Here is a 13,869-nt window from a genome sequence, read left to right as displayed (position 1 = left end):
TTGAATATTATGTACACATTAAAAATGGTGATTTTGAAGACCATATAGAAACACAGGAATATTTGAGTGCATTAGTTTAAGAAGTAGTAAGAGTATCTTTATTTTTTTAAGTTTATTTTGAGAGAGCGAGGGGTGGAGAGAGAGGGAGAGAGCGAGAATCCCGAGCAGGCTCTGCATATCAGCGCGGAGCCTGACTTGGGGCTCAAACTTACAGACTGCGAGATCACAACCTGAGCTGAAACCAGGAGTCAGACGCTTAACCGACTAAGCCACCCAGGAGCCCCAAGAAGTAGTAAAAGTGTTTTTAGATGCCATGGAGAGTTCAACTATGTTGGGAAGTTTATGTTTGGACAAAAAGATAATATGTAAGAATTGAAATACTTTTATTCGAATAATAGGATTTAAGGTGATCTTTTAAAAATTTATTTTTAATTTATTTTTCCCTATAATCAAAGAAAAAAAGACAGTATACTTTGTGGAGGTGTATTGGATACTATAAGGAGCTAGAGAATAGAATGTCTGTTCCACATCCATGAATGTTCATCCATTACCTTGTTTCTTCTTCCCCATAGGGCCACGTGAAGCTTTCTGACTTTGGCCTTTGCACAGGACTGAAAAAAGCACATAGGACTGAATTTTATAGGAATCTGAACCACAGCCTCCCCAGTGATTTCAGTAAGTGTAAACAATGATGTTAGCCTTTTTATCCCTTACCTGGGCGTAGAAGAGCTGTTACCCTGGTAACCAAAATATGCAGGACAGATTAGGAGATTCTCCTGGCATGAATCTAGAGAATAAAAATATCTTCTCAGGTGTGCCTGTGGTTTTTATTGTATGTGAGGCAAGATGAGTGCTACCAGATGTACTAAGGCTGATGTTGCAAAGAGCCTTCTTTGGAGCTCTACTGAGAAGGTTACTGGGGATGAATGTGGGGCAGGCAAGCAAAAGTAGTAGAGGAAAATGTCCTGGGACCAGCTCCAGATTAGATTTATCCCAGGTGCTTCTTTCTGTTGTGGCAGAAAGACATTGATCTTTATGAGTGTTACTTTCACTCCAGTCCTGTCAAACCATTGAAACTGTGTGGTACAGTTACAGTTTATCCTGGAGAACTGAAGCCAAAAATGTACTATAAATTCAGAAGTCTCTGATTATGTACCAAGTACTATTCTTGGAAACTTGATGGTAGCTTTGAGAAATTATCAATGTCTAGGTCCACTTTGGGACCTTTGCTTCTGATGAAACTGTATTCCCCGTAATTCTGATGAAGGCCTGGCCACATGATCCACGTGACTGTATGATTCTTTGAGCTAATGCTTCAGTGCCTTTGATTTGGATTTACAGACTTGCTGGGAAGTGTTATTCAGAATTACTAATGTATGGGCAGAAAAGCAAAACTTTAAGGCTTCATGTGGCTTGAACCAGCCCAAAAAAGTAGTAAACATACCTGTTTGAACTTTGATTAGAACTTGTTGTCTCTACTTTTAGCTTTCCAGAACATGAATTCCAAAAGGAAAGCAGAAACCTGGAAAAGAAATAGACGTCAGCTAGTAAGTAATATCTGTGGCTTCTTAAATGCTACAAACCAAGTATGAACAAATTTTAAAAATAGGTACATAAATGTGCATTCAGTAAATGTTTACAGCACATCTGTTCCTTGCTTTTAAGATTATCTTAATAGAACGCTGTCATTGTGTCCGTGGAGCGAAAGGTAATCTTTTGAAGGAGGGAAGATAGTATTGTTCAGGTTGTGACATTTTCAGTGGAGGACTTCATTTTGAGTTCTTACGTTTGTGACAAGCCCTTTCCTTCCTACTCCCCTTGTTGCCTGTTTTTATGGTGGTAAAGGGGTTATCTTTAAGCTGGAGGTCTCTCAAGATGAAACTAAGTTACAAATACCTACCCAGAGCTTTAAGGCAGTGGGTCTCAAACTTTTACAATTTTGATTCACTTAGGCAAGTCAGACTCTTCAATTCATCTGCCCCACCCTTTCCTACCTTGTGGTGGAAAAGAGGACTTAGTGATAAAAATTGGAGAGCAGTTTAAGGGAAGTGCTTATAATTTACTTTATAAGTATTTAAGTATATACACATAAAATTATGTCCTACAAGCTTAAAAATAAGTAACATTATTGCATTTACCTATTGATAGTATGTTGGAAGTTATTTAAATTTTTTTTTTTTTTTTTTTTCAATGTTTGTTTATTTTTGGGACAGAGAGAGACAGAGCATGAACGGGGGAGGGGCAGAGAGAGAGAGGGAGACACAGAATCGGAAACAGGCTCCAGGCTCCGAGCCATCAGCCCAGAGCCTGACGCGGGGCTCGAACTCACGGACCGCGAGATCGTGACCTGGCTGAAGTCGGACGCTTAACCGACTGCGCCACCCAGGCGCCCCTGGAAGTTATTTAAATAAGTACAGATTAACCAGTGAAATATTGCAGTCTAGGCAAACTTTTATTCTGAATCATTCATTTATATTTGAAGTGCAGTCCAGTGTCTAGTTCTTGGAAAATTATTGACCGGACATCATAGAAATGTATATCACCACATTCTTAGGCTTCGTTAGAAACCCATAGCAAATGAAGTAAATGATGGTCAAGTTAAACTAACAACTGGTCGTAGGAAGCAAGAGTAGCGGCTGGGGAAAATGATGACTAACTCGGAATGATGGCCATGCACATGTATCATCTAGAAATGGCGGCACCTCTGCTAGTCGGTGTATACGGTAGTGACTTGGCAGGTTTGTCAAATAGTGTGTTCGGTTAGACTTCTTATTCTTAGTGAAACGCTGAATCAGAGTTCTCTGTAGTATCTTTAGTAACTCATTTAGTAGGTCGCTGGTAGTAGCTGACTGTCATGGTGAAAAAGGATGCCTGTAAGGTTAAGAAAGCATCAAAAGAAAGGCTTGCATTTTTTGATTTGAGGCCCACTGGTAGGCCTCAGACCATGCTATGAGCATAATGAATATTTTTGTTAAACCTGGGCCGTGGAGGAGGCATGGTCTTAAACCAAACACTTCTGGAGATGTGGTAACTGAAATTCATCTTTGATATCTTTTTTTCTAACATTAACTTGGGGATACTGAAAGTTGGTATAGTCAGTCACATCATAGTCTCCTTTCCTTAGGAACTCTGATACTCTTGAAGTGTTTGAATTCTATATGTGGTTGAAAAACTGTTTACATAGCTTGTTGAGGGTTAGGAAATGCCAGGAACAAATTTGATCAGATGCTTCTATTGTGTCTCTCCATAGAGTAGTAGATCTTAACCTTGGCTGCACATCAGAATCACCTGTGGACTTCAGAACCTATTGATGTCTGGGTCCCACTCCCAGAGATTGATTCGGTTGGTTTGGGGCATATAATCTGTGTATTTGATTTTTTGAAAGGACTCTGGGTGATTTTACTGTATAGTGAAGGTTGAGGGCCTGCACTAAAGAGACCGTTTCTTAAATAGTAGCTCCTGCGTTATTGGGAAACTGATATTTACTTGTGTTTTGGAAGCTAATGTAAGATAAGGCTCTTCTGTGATTTTTTATTATTTTTTTTAAAGCAAGCCAGGGTTTAACTTTTGGCCACTGGGCTAAAATATTTATATTTGTTTTTTTAAGTAATCTCTGCCCAACGTGGGACTCGAATTTGCAACCTTGAGGTGAAGTTACATGCTCTACCAACTGAGCCACCAGGCACCCCAATCCCTGGTTTTATAATACAAATCTTTTAACAAATAAGATTTACTTAGCGCTTGGCTTTGCTGTAATAAATCTACTTTCTGAATTGAAGGGTTGCTGTAGTTTCTTAGCCTTTATAATTAGAATGAAGATACTTCTTGGGAGGGTCCAGTCCGTGTCTCAGACTTTATTTTTACTTACTTCTTTATTTAAAGTTATTTATTTTTTTTGAGAGAGAGCAAGCATGCGTGCACATTTGAGCAGGGGGTGGGGCAGAGAGAAGGGAGAAGGAGAGAGAGAATCCCAAGCAGGCTCCACACAGTCAGTGCAGAGCCTGACTGGGGCTCTATCCCATGAACTGTGAGATCGTGACCTGAGCTGAAATCAAGAGTCAGATGCCTAAACAACTGAGTCACCCAGGCGCCCCCATGTCTCAGACTTTGAAACAACTGGCATTTATGTTATTTAATATTTGTACTTAAGAGAAAACCACGTAAAAAAGAAAAAACAATGTACAATTCTATATGGAAAAAATGGATTCCTGCCTTACAGTATACACAAAAATAAATTGTAGATGGAAAATAAAACTTGAAAAATTTTAGAAGAAAGAACAGGGCAGTGTATTCATGATCTTGGAGTAAGGAAGGATTTTTTTTTTTTTAAATATGAAGATAAAAGAAGTACAGATCATAAAACTTGATTTTACTACTTTAAAGGAAAAAACACCCTTCTGTATATTGAAAGACATAAACAAATGAAAAATAAGCCACATGCTCCCACTGCTTTGGGATTATCTTATAATTCATGTGCATGCCCTACAAGCAGCACTTCTGCCCCTAGTCATATGGTCTGGGGCATCTTGTGCTTGGGAACCAGGAGCCATGGATAAGAATGTTCACTGCATTTTTGTAATAGCAAAAAACTGGAACTAACCCAGTGTCCATAGACAGGAAAGTGGTTACACTGTGGGATAGAATATTTTACAACCATGAAAATAGTTGAACTACAGCTGCATGTGACATCATGGACCAATTTTAGGAAAAGACATCGAGAAGAAAAATAGCAGAAGACTGCATGTAGAATGACATCATTTTTACAAAGCCCCCAAATAAAACTAAGATCTCATTTAGAGAGAGACGTGGGAAAAATTAAATTTCTTTAGGAATGATAAACAAAATTGACCTGTAAGGTCAGATTAGGAGGTTAGGAGAGGTGGGCTGACAGAAGGGAGAGGAGTGCAAATTTAGGTCTAATGACATTGGGAATAATTCAGTTCTTTAGTTGAACTTATAGTTATTAATTTTTATTATCATGCTTCATAATTTGATAATTACACATTTTTGGGTATATAATAAATTATCACATCACTTAAAAATGATAATAAAAATGATAATCCTCACACTGGGAGAAGATATTTTCAATTTCTAAAACTAAAAAGGATTAATTTCCTGAATCCCAGGGTTAATGCCATGATTCATAGAGAATTCCAATGAATCAATTAAAAAAAAAAAAAGATAATGCAACTAAAAAAACAAATGGGCAAAGGATCTGAATGGGAATTCACAGAAAAAAGACCTGAGTGGCTAATTAATATATAAATACACGTTCAAGCTTACTAGAAATAAAGGAAATGCAAATTAAAACATAAGATCCCATTTCATGTTCATCAGATTGGCAAAAATTAGAAAGTCTGACAAAACCAAGTGTTGGTGAGATATGGAATACCAGGAGCTCATCCCCGCTGGGGGTGTTTAAATGGGTATAACCACTTTGGAGGCTAGTTGGAAGACATCTGGTTAAGTTGGAGATGTTCATAATGCAAGACCCAGTGACACTGTTTCTGCTATATCCTCGAGAGAAATTCTCACTGTTGTAGTGCCCAGGAGGTGTCACGGGAATGTTTACTCAGGTGTTGTCATAGTGAAACATTAGAAGCAACAGAAGAATGGATAAAAAAAACATTATGACATTTGTATAATGGACAGGTGTACAGCAGTGAAATGGGTGAGCCAGAGCTCCGTGAATAAATCTCAAAATCATAATGTTAAGTTAAATAAGCAAGTTGTAGCATTATGTAGAATAATTAAGCACCAGATGAAACCTTTTATTAAAAGTTGAAATGTTCGGGAAGTAATATCATGCCAGTTATGCAAATATTCATACAAGCATAGCACTGCAACTTTAGGGTGATTTTGACTTCAGTAGGAGAGGAGGGAGGATCTGGTTTTAATTGTGTAGTTTTGTGTTTAAAAAAATTGATCTGAGACAAATACTCATCTTGTTAGTATGGGCAGTTGGTACACATGTATTGTATTGTCCTGTTTTTTTTTTTTTCTGTATGTTTGCAGTATTCCATAGTAAATATTTTCCAAAGACAACACAGGTATAATTTTTTTTTTTTTTTTAATTTTAGAAGTTCTACAAGGGTGCCTAGGTGGCTCAGTTATCCGACTTCAGCTCAGGTCATGATCTCGCAGTTTGTGAGTTCAGGCCCCGCGTCGGGCCCTGTGCTGACAGCTCAGAGCCTGGAGTCTTCTTCGGATTCTGTGTGTCCTCCTCTCTCTGCCCTTCCTCCACTCGTGTGCTCTCTCTCTCTCTCTCAAAAATAAATAAATGTTGGGCGCCTGGGTGGCGCAGTCGGTTAAGCGTCCGACTTCAGCCAGGTCACGATCTCGCGGTCCGTGAGTTCGAGCCCCGCGTCGGGCTCTGGGCTGATGGCTCAGAGCCTGGAGCCTGTTTCCGATTCTGTGTCTCCCTCTCTCTCTGCCCCTCCCCCGTTCATGCTCTGTCTCTCTCTGTCCCAAAAATAAATAAATGTTGAAAAAAAAAAATAAATTAAAAAAAATAAATAAATAAATGTTAAAAAAAAAAAGTACTTGGGGCGCCTGGGTGGTGCAGTCGGTTAAGCGTCCGACTTCAGCCAGGTCACGATCTCGCGGTCCGTGAGTTCGAGCCCCGCATCGGGCTCTGGGCTGATGGCTCAGAGCCTGGAGCCTGTTTCCGATTCTGTGTCTCCCTCTCTCTCTGCCCCTCCCCCATTCATGCTCTGTCTCTCTCTGTCCCAAAAAAAAAAAAAAAAAAGTACTATAATATCAGAAGCACTTAGATAAATCTGAGTCTTCTGTGTTGTAAACTCTCAAATTCTGAGCACAGTGGAGGGCTCTGAGTGTACTTCCCCCTAGTATTGTAGTCCTTGTATATGACAGTAGATTACTTGAATTTAGAAAAATTTCCCCTAAGAACTATTTACATAAATAAGTAAATTTGGTAAATTGATGTAAATCTCTAACCTATAGGATATGACTAGCTTGTGATAGATAATAAAGCTTCCCTTTACGATTTTGTCAAATCGAGGAATGTTGGTGGTAGAAAGAGGGAGGATTTAGACAAGGTATTAAATTTGCACACTGAGCTCTGCCACTTAACTAGTTCTGAGCCTGTGAACAAAGCTGCTTTGGGAGTTAGATTTTTTGTATTTGCAAAGTTGGACTACTAAAGTCCTCTTTACCGAGTTGTGTCAGGACTAAATAGGCTCATAAGCATTTAAGTACAGAGCCTGGCATTCTCTGGGTACTCAGTCACTTACGGTACTAGTGAACGTGGATCCTGTGTCCTGGTGGACTGTGGGCTTTGGCTGTATTTGGGAATGGTCTGTCGCCTCACTGTTCATTTTGGAAGTGCTCTGGCAAATCAGACTTGCCATTAAGCTCCTGGGCCGTCCTGTGCAGTTAGTTTGGGGGTAGCCATAGATGGTGCTTGAAACCTTTGGTCTCTGGAGCAGAACTCTGGGCACCCTCCTGCCTGCTGAGCCCCCCTGATGCGTGCTACCTGTTTCAGGCTTTCTCCACAGTAGGCACTCCTGACTACATCGCTCCTGAGGTGTTCATGCAGACCGGGTACAACAAGCTCTGTGATTGGTGGTCGCTCGGTGTGATCATGTACGAGATGCTTATCGGTAAGTTGCATGCTTTCAGGGGCTTTCTCTGTGCAGCCAGGGTTGAGTCGCATACTGATAATAGACTGTTTCGATTAGGGGTGGTCTAAGCACTTCTCCCCTCTTGTCTTTCAACGTGAAGTTTCCTAGGCAGAAAGCTCGGCCGTCAAATAGCCAAGTATATTCTCTGGCCTGCTGGCCTCCTGCGGTTGCTTTGCTGATCATTTATCCATTCTGCATTTTCATCCTGTCCATCTGGCAGCTCTTTCAGTCACTGACATTTGTTAAACATTCGTTGTATGCAGGGAACTTTAACTGGGCATTGCCTCACATGCTCTTTACTTATTTGCTGTCCCCTTCCTTTCTCTAAGCCTTCAAAGCATGGAATCCTCTGATCTCTCTCCCTCTTATTTGGATGGTGTGTCTGGGTATTTGGGGGACACTCTGGTCGGCGGGGGGTGGGGGGTGGTCATATGCCCGAGAGCACTAGAAGAGTAAGTGTATCGTGGCTGTACTGAGTGATTCTGTGGGTGACTAGTGTGGCCTCTGGCGGTGTTGTCTCTGGAGACGCTGGATGGATGCCAGTGGAGGCAGATGTGATCTGTGTGGAGGGCATGCGGAGTAATATGGTATGAGAGTATTTATCCTCTTGCCTCGTAGTTCTCAGTAAGAGGCATGGTGGTCACTTTTAAGCCTGTGGTTTTTTTTTTTGTTGTTGTTCTTTTTATATTTGTTTATTTCTGAGACAGAGAGAGACAGAGACAGAGCACAAGCGGGGGAGGGGAGAGAGAGAGGGAAATACAGAATCCAAAGCAGGCCCCAGGCTCTGAGCCGTCAGCTCAGAGCCTGACGTGGGGCTCGAACCCACCAACTGCGAGATCGTGACCTGAGCCGAAGTCAGACGCTTAACGGATTGAGCCATCCAGGCGCCTCCCTGTTTTTTTTCTTACCAACTTGTTTGGCACTTTACCCGCGTAAGGATATTCCTAGAATGGAGTCATTTCTTAATGATGTTCCACCCTTTCCTCTCTTCTTTGGCGCAGTGGTTTCCATGTGTGCAGCCTCTGTGTGTCCTCCCTTCTTTTCCCAACTTCAGCTCTGAGCCGGCTCCTTTTGTGGTACCAGAAGCACAAACTCACTTTGGGTTTAGGAGTTTGGGGAGAATGAAAAATTAGTTCAGATGTTTTCTGGAATGAGTGGAAATCTTGTGCGTGTCATGGAGGGTTGAAGATATATAGAATCATCTTAAGGAGAATACTGTCAGGTGGATTCAAAGTTCTGGGATGTAAAAGCTCTGAAGTGCTTTTTTTATTACAGGCTACCCACCTTTCTGTTCTGAGACCCCTCAAGAGACATATAAGAAGGTGATGAACTGGAAAGAAACTTTGACTTTTCCTCCAGAAGTTCCTATTTCTGAGAAAGCCAAGGATCTAATTTTGAGGTATTAGAGAACACTTCCCACCCAGGCTTTTTGACATGAATGAATTCATATTTTTTAAACTTAAATTATTACCTGGTCTGCCCCCTCTCTCTCCCATCCCTCTGTTTAAAAAAGGGGGGGAGGGGGGCGTTCTTTCTCTTTTTCCAAAGTGATACTTGAGGTATGCTGAAAGGCCTCTGTGTTTTCCAGATTCTGCTGTGAGTGGGAACATAGAATTGGAGCCCCTGGAGTTGAGGAAATCAAAAGTAACTCTTTTTTTGAAGGCGTTGACTGGGAACATATCAGGTATATCCATATAAAAGTTTTCGGGATTATTTTAGAAAGTCTGTAATTTGTTTAATAGTAATTTAGAAACACTGTTATTGGTAAGTCACGTAAGGGAAGAGAGCTGCTCAGAGATTCAGGGTCTTTTCTTGTCTTTGTTCGCGGTGAGGATTGGGAGTTGGGGCTTCCTGTCAGCCGTGTGGCGTGGGGTATGGGGAAGCCAGCAGTTATTTCCAGAGTGAAGTGAACTTCGGGTTCCGTAGTGAAGGGAGCACCTAAGAAGCACGTTGCCCTTGCTTTTACCTAGAACACACCAGCTTCTCTATACCAGGGAGCCACCAGCAGGGCTGTCCCCACGCATAGGGAGGTAGGGAAGAAAGAGGAAGAAGGATGCGGGTGGGGAGGGAGGTGGACGTGGCCACGGTGGCGGTTGCGGAGCGCAGCCAGTGGCGGCAACAGCCTGCACCGCCTGCTGCCGTCCGACCTTCTTACTCAGGTTGGTTGGTTGCCAGACAGAAGGTGAAGACGTCATCTCTCATGATTGTGTTCTGACTTACATTCCTGTAAGTTTTACCTCCGCCTCAGCCACTCTCTCTGTTGACAACCTCTGGTAGAAGGAAGCGCAGAGCCTTTCGTGAGGGAGCACCCAGAGGTTTACTTGCCCTTTTTACAGACAGGGCAGGCCTTGAGGGGAGTGCATTGTTTAGATTTTCATTTTTCTCACTATTTTTGTCTTTCTTCCCAGCTGTGAAAAATTGTTATTTGTATTTTTTCATTTGGTTTGGATGCGGTCAGGTGGCGTGGCCGCTCGGTGTCACGAGCTTTTCAGAGAAAGTAAACGCTGTCTGCCAGCGGATAGTCCTCCCACATCAGACCCGGGGGCTTTTTAAGTTTATTTATTTTGAGAGCGAGCGAGTGAGCGAGCACAGGCCGGGGAGGGGCAGAGAGAGAGTAAGAGAGAATCCCAAGCAGGCTCTGTGCTATCAGCGCCCCGACCAGAGGGTTTTTGGAGAAAAACTTAATCAGCAGTGATCCGCGTGATTACTGACCACAGTCATTTTTGACATGTCTGTTCTTGGCAGAGAGAGACCTGCTGCAATATCTATTGAAATCAAAAGCATCGATGATACCTCAAACTTCGATGAGTTTCCGGAATCTGATATCCTTAAGCCAACAGGTAATATCCCCAACACTGCCTCCTGCTGCCTCATAGGTACATCATTTCCGCTCCCATTTTGGGGTTGTGTTTACAAGTCAGGTAGAGGAACGTCAGTTCTTTCGGTTCTTTGCGAGTAGTTTTCCAGTGCTAATGCTGGGCAGCAGTGACACCTTGTCGAATGGAGACTGAATACAAACTCCCATGTTTGAACTGGATGGGTAAATCACACAGGTTTGTTCTTTGGTTTTTATTTGTTAAATTAAAGGTTAGATGACCTGAAATGACAGAAGTGGGAAAATACAACTTTTAAAGTATCCGTGAAAAATAGGTTCAAAGAACATAGGCAAGCAAACGCAGGCAGTTCGCAGAGTGAAAAACAATGTTTCCCAACTAGAAACTGTGGTATCTTCTTCAGAATGTCATGTCTTCAGTACTGAGTAGTCCATTCGGGTAAGGCAGTGAATCAATTCTCACATCTATTTCTTTCCCAGTGGCTACAAGTAATCACCCTGAGACTGACTACAAGAACAAAGACTGGGTCTTCATCAATTACACATACAAGCGCTTTGAGGGCCTGACGGCTCGGGGGGCTATACCTTCCTACATGAAAGCAGCAAAATAGTATCCTTGAACTAGAACCCTAAATGGAGCGGAGTTCTTTGTACAACATTGCGGTTTTCCTCTCACATGCTCTTTTGAAAGAGTTTCCAAGAAGTTTCCGGAACCCACCGGTGTGTCATGGTAAACTCCTGAAACGCGATAGTAAGTGGAGTCTCTTCCATAATGCATCCGAAAACCTGTAGAACAAAGACGACCATTTCTACTGCATCGGCCATAAACAGCTGTGCTGCTTCTTCAGAAGCATCGTGAGCCAATTTGATAGAGGTTTTAAAAAACTCGTTTTCCTAAGTTCATCAGAATGAAGGAGAAAAAACAGCCATCATCAAACATTATTGAGATTGTAACACGTACTTACTGAATATCAGCCAATTTCTGTGATTTTTGTGACAGACACGCTTTCTGCCAAGCCCACCAAGTATTTCTTTTCCTTTACAGCTAAAAGCTCCATAGTACTAAGGAAATAAAGCAATAACGAAAGCCTCAGCAGCCAGCACTCTGGCTCAAGGAGACGCCCCACTGTCCTCTGAGGGGGTGGTGGGGGGCTTCTCCCCATACCTCGGCCTCGGGCGAGTGGCTTGGATAGCCACCATTCACGGTGCACTTTATTTATGGTACTAGCATAAAGACCCGCAATCCAGTGATTTCTCTCCTCCTGCCCATCTAAAATACTCAAGCTGCTTTTCTGAGTGTTGATGGGGGATACTAGCTCCATCTCTCACTGCTTTCAGAAGGCCCAGAAGCCACGGGGCCTTGCCAGGGAGTCCCAGATCACGTGGAAAACCTTCAGTGTCTCTTCATGGCCGTATCAGAAAATCCCTAAGACGGACGTTGTCGTGGACCAGCGATAGCCGCAGGCGCTGCCAGCAGGAACTCGGTTCCTTCCTGGGAACACAGCAGGGAGAGTCCGGGCAGAGGCAGGAAGCCTGGAACCCCTCTTGGCTAAGGTGCTGCTCCTGCTTGGTCTCTGGAACCTCCTTGGAAGTGAAGGAACCAGCCCCCTAGAAAGTGCAGAGCCAGCCTACGAATCCGTGTAAAGTTCACTCCTCAGTCCTTGATGCAGCCGTGTTTTGTCTTCTCTCTCGGTATTTCTCCTCTCCGATTTAAGTAACCATTTTGCCTTGGAATCATGATTACGAATTTTTCCTTTGCAGATGCCTTCCTGGGGGAGGCGCCTCTCCACCCAAAGGGTAGCCTGCAGCTCTGGCTGACCAGGCCTCTCCGCTGTGGCATTCTCACGAGAGACCCTCTGAATTTTAGCACAAAGTGCCTTTTCTTTCACAGCTGCCACCACCTTTAGAGGAATTTTGCTGCGTCAGAAAAATGTGGAGGCTCCATTTTAATGCATTATTTTAAAATTTTTGATAACTCTTCAAGCATCATTTGCACCTGTGTGGTAATTTTGCCTGTTGCAAAGCATCATGGCCAAGCTACAACTGGGAGTCTGCTTTCTGCTAGGCTTGAGGTTAGGATCAACTTGACAGTGTGTCCTAGCTCAGCCGTTCAGCAAAGGAAAATGGGGTAATATCAGAGTTACAGTAGTAAATGAAACTGCTTTGGGTTTTAATGTCTTAGAGGAAGAAGAAAAAGGAATATGGGGAAGTATTAACTTTGGATGAAGGTAATGTTTGCCCCTTAATCTTTCATTCATGGTCTGTTAGTGACAAGGAAGTAAATGAGATTCTTTTGTGTAACTTGGTAGTTCCTTTGTATTACCCAATAGTTGACGTTTTGATCCCCAGGTGTTTTGCAAGTATGTGTGGTAAGCACGCTCAAGAGAAGTTAACAGGAGTGGTGATGGTGTGTGGGGAGTGGCAGGGGATGGTTTGTTTTAGGGGAAAATGCCCACATTTTAAACTTCTGAATAAAACTGTGTGAGAAAACACCGTGAACCTGATGTGTTTTAAAGCAAGTGTGGCTTGTGACTCTAAGGGGCAGAGTGCTGGTGGCTTCTTCCAGCCCCTTTGTCTGCGGACCACTGGAACACTGCCTCCCCGGATGCAGGCAGAGTGTTTTTCTGTCTCGGGGAGGCTGGGACCTGCTTTCGCGTTCGCTGAGAACGCGTCTTCTGAATCGGTGTTTGTGTGAGAGCCACTCCTCTGTTGACCCTGAGCGTCCGTTCTTCCCACCGGCTGCAGGGCTGCACGGTGGGCTCTCCCCCTGCAGCTAGGCCAAGGGCAGAGCGGCTGACAAAAGTGCCGTCAGTTGGTGGGCCCTTTGTACAGCTGTTTACCCCGCCTGGGGTCGACCGGGAACCTCACAGCCTCCTGGGATGGGGCTTCTCGGCCCTCCAGGTCCACCGGGGCAGGAGTCCTGTTGGGTCCCCCTCTGGCTTAGGGAAAGGAGCCCCAGAAAGAGGTGGGAAAGCAAAGGACATCCGGCGTCAGAACTGCGGCCACAATGTGTATTGTCTTTGCAAAGCTTACGGGTTTCAAGAGACATGTTGGGAACCATTGGCTCAATGTTGGTCCTGTTCACAGATAGTTCCGTTTCCTGCTCCCGTAGGGGGAGTTAGAAGACAGGACTTGAACTGTATGGCATACTGAAGTGAAACTGAATACTGTCAGCATTCAGTCTCCTCTTGATTCAGGAGTGCATCAGGATTCTCTTCAGTACCGGTTTTTCTGTTCTCATTTTTTAGAAGTAGGCTCCACACCCAGTGTGGGGCTTGGACTCACAAACCTGAGATCGGGAGTCGGATGCTCTTAACGACTGACCAGCCAGGAGCTGTTTCTTTTAGAATTACTTGGAAAAGTTAGCTATGGAGGAGTTCCTCCGGGGTTAAT

At 43.3% G+C, this 13,869-nt stretch overlaps 1 protein-coding gene across 3 annotated transcripts in view; it reads left to right on the top strand.

The window, feature by feature from the left end:
• STK38 (serine/threonine kinase 38) overlaps positions 1-12,969 on the top strand; it is a 42,424-nt gene extending 29,455 nt beyond the window's left edge. For 2 of the 3 annotated variants that reach the window (XM_030315373.2, XM_030315374.1), the window contains exons 8-14: positions 573-675; positions 1,486-1,547; positions 7,505-7,622; positions 8,919-9,042; positions 9,232-9,327; positions 10,389-10,483; positions 10,957-12,969. In XM_030315373.2, the coding sequence (XP_030171233.1) occupies positions 573-675; positions 1,486-1,547; positions 7,505-7,622; positions 8,919-9,042; positions 9,232-9,327; positions 10,389-10,483; positions 10,957-11,087 (729 nt within the window). In that variant the 3' untranslated portion in view covers positions 11,088-12,969. The remainder of the gene's footprint in view (positions 1-572; positions 676-1,485; positions 1,548-7,504; positions 7,623-8,918; positions 9,043-9,231; positions 9,328-10,388; positions 10,484-10,956) is intronic. The other variant, XR_003968815.1, reaches the window with a different exon arrangement.
• The last annotated feature ends 900 nt before the right edge of the window (positions 12,970-13,869 follow it).

This window comes from Lynx canadensis, chromosome B2 (genome assembly GCF_007474595.2).
Source record: "Lynx canadensis isolate LIC74 chromosome B2, mLynCan4.pri.v2, whole genome shotgun sequence".
NCBI lineage: Eukaryota > Metazoa > Chordata > Mammalia > Carnivora > Felidae > Lynx > Lynx canadensis.
This window is presented reverse-complemented; position numbering and strand designations above follow the sequence as displayed.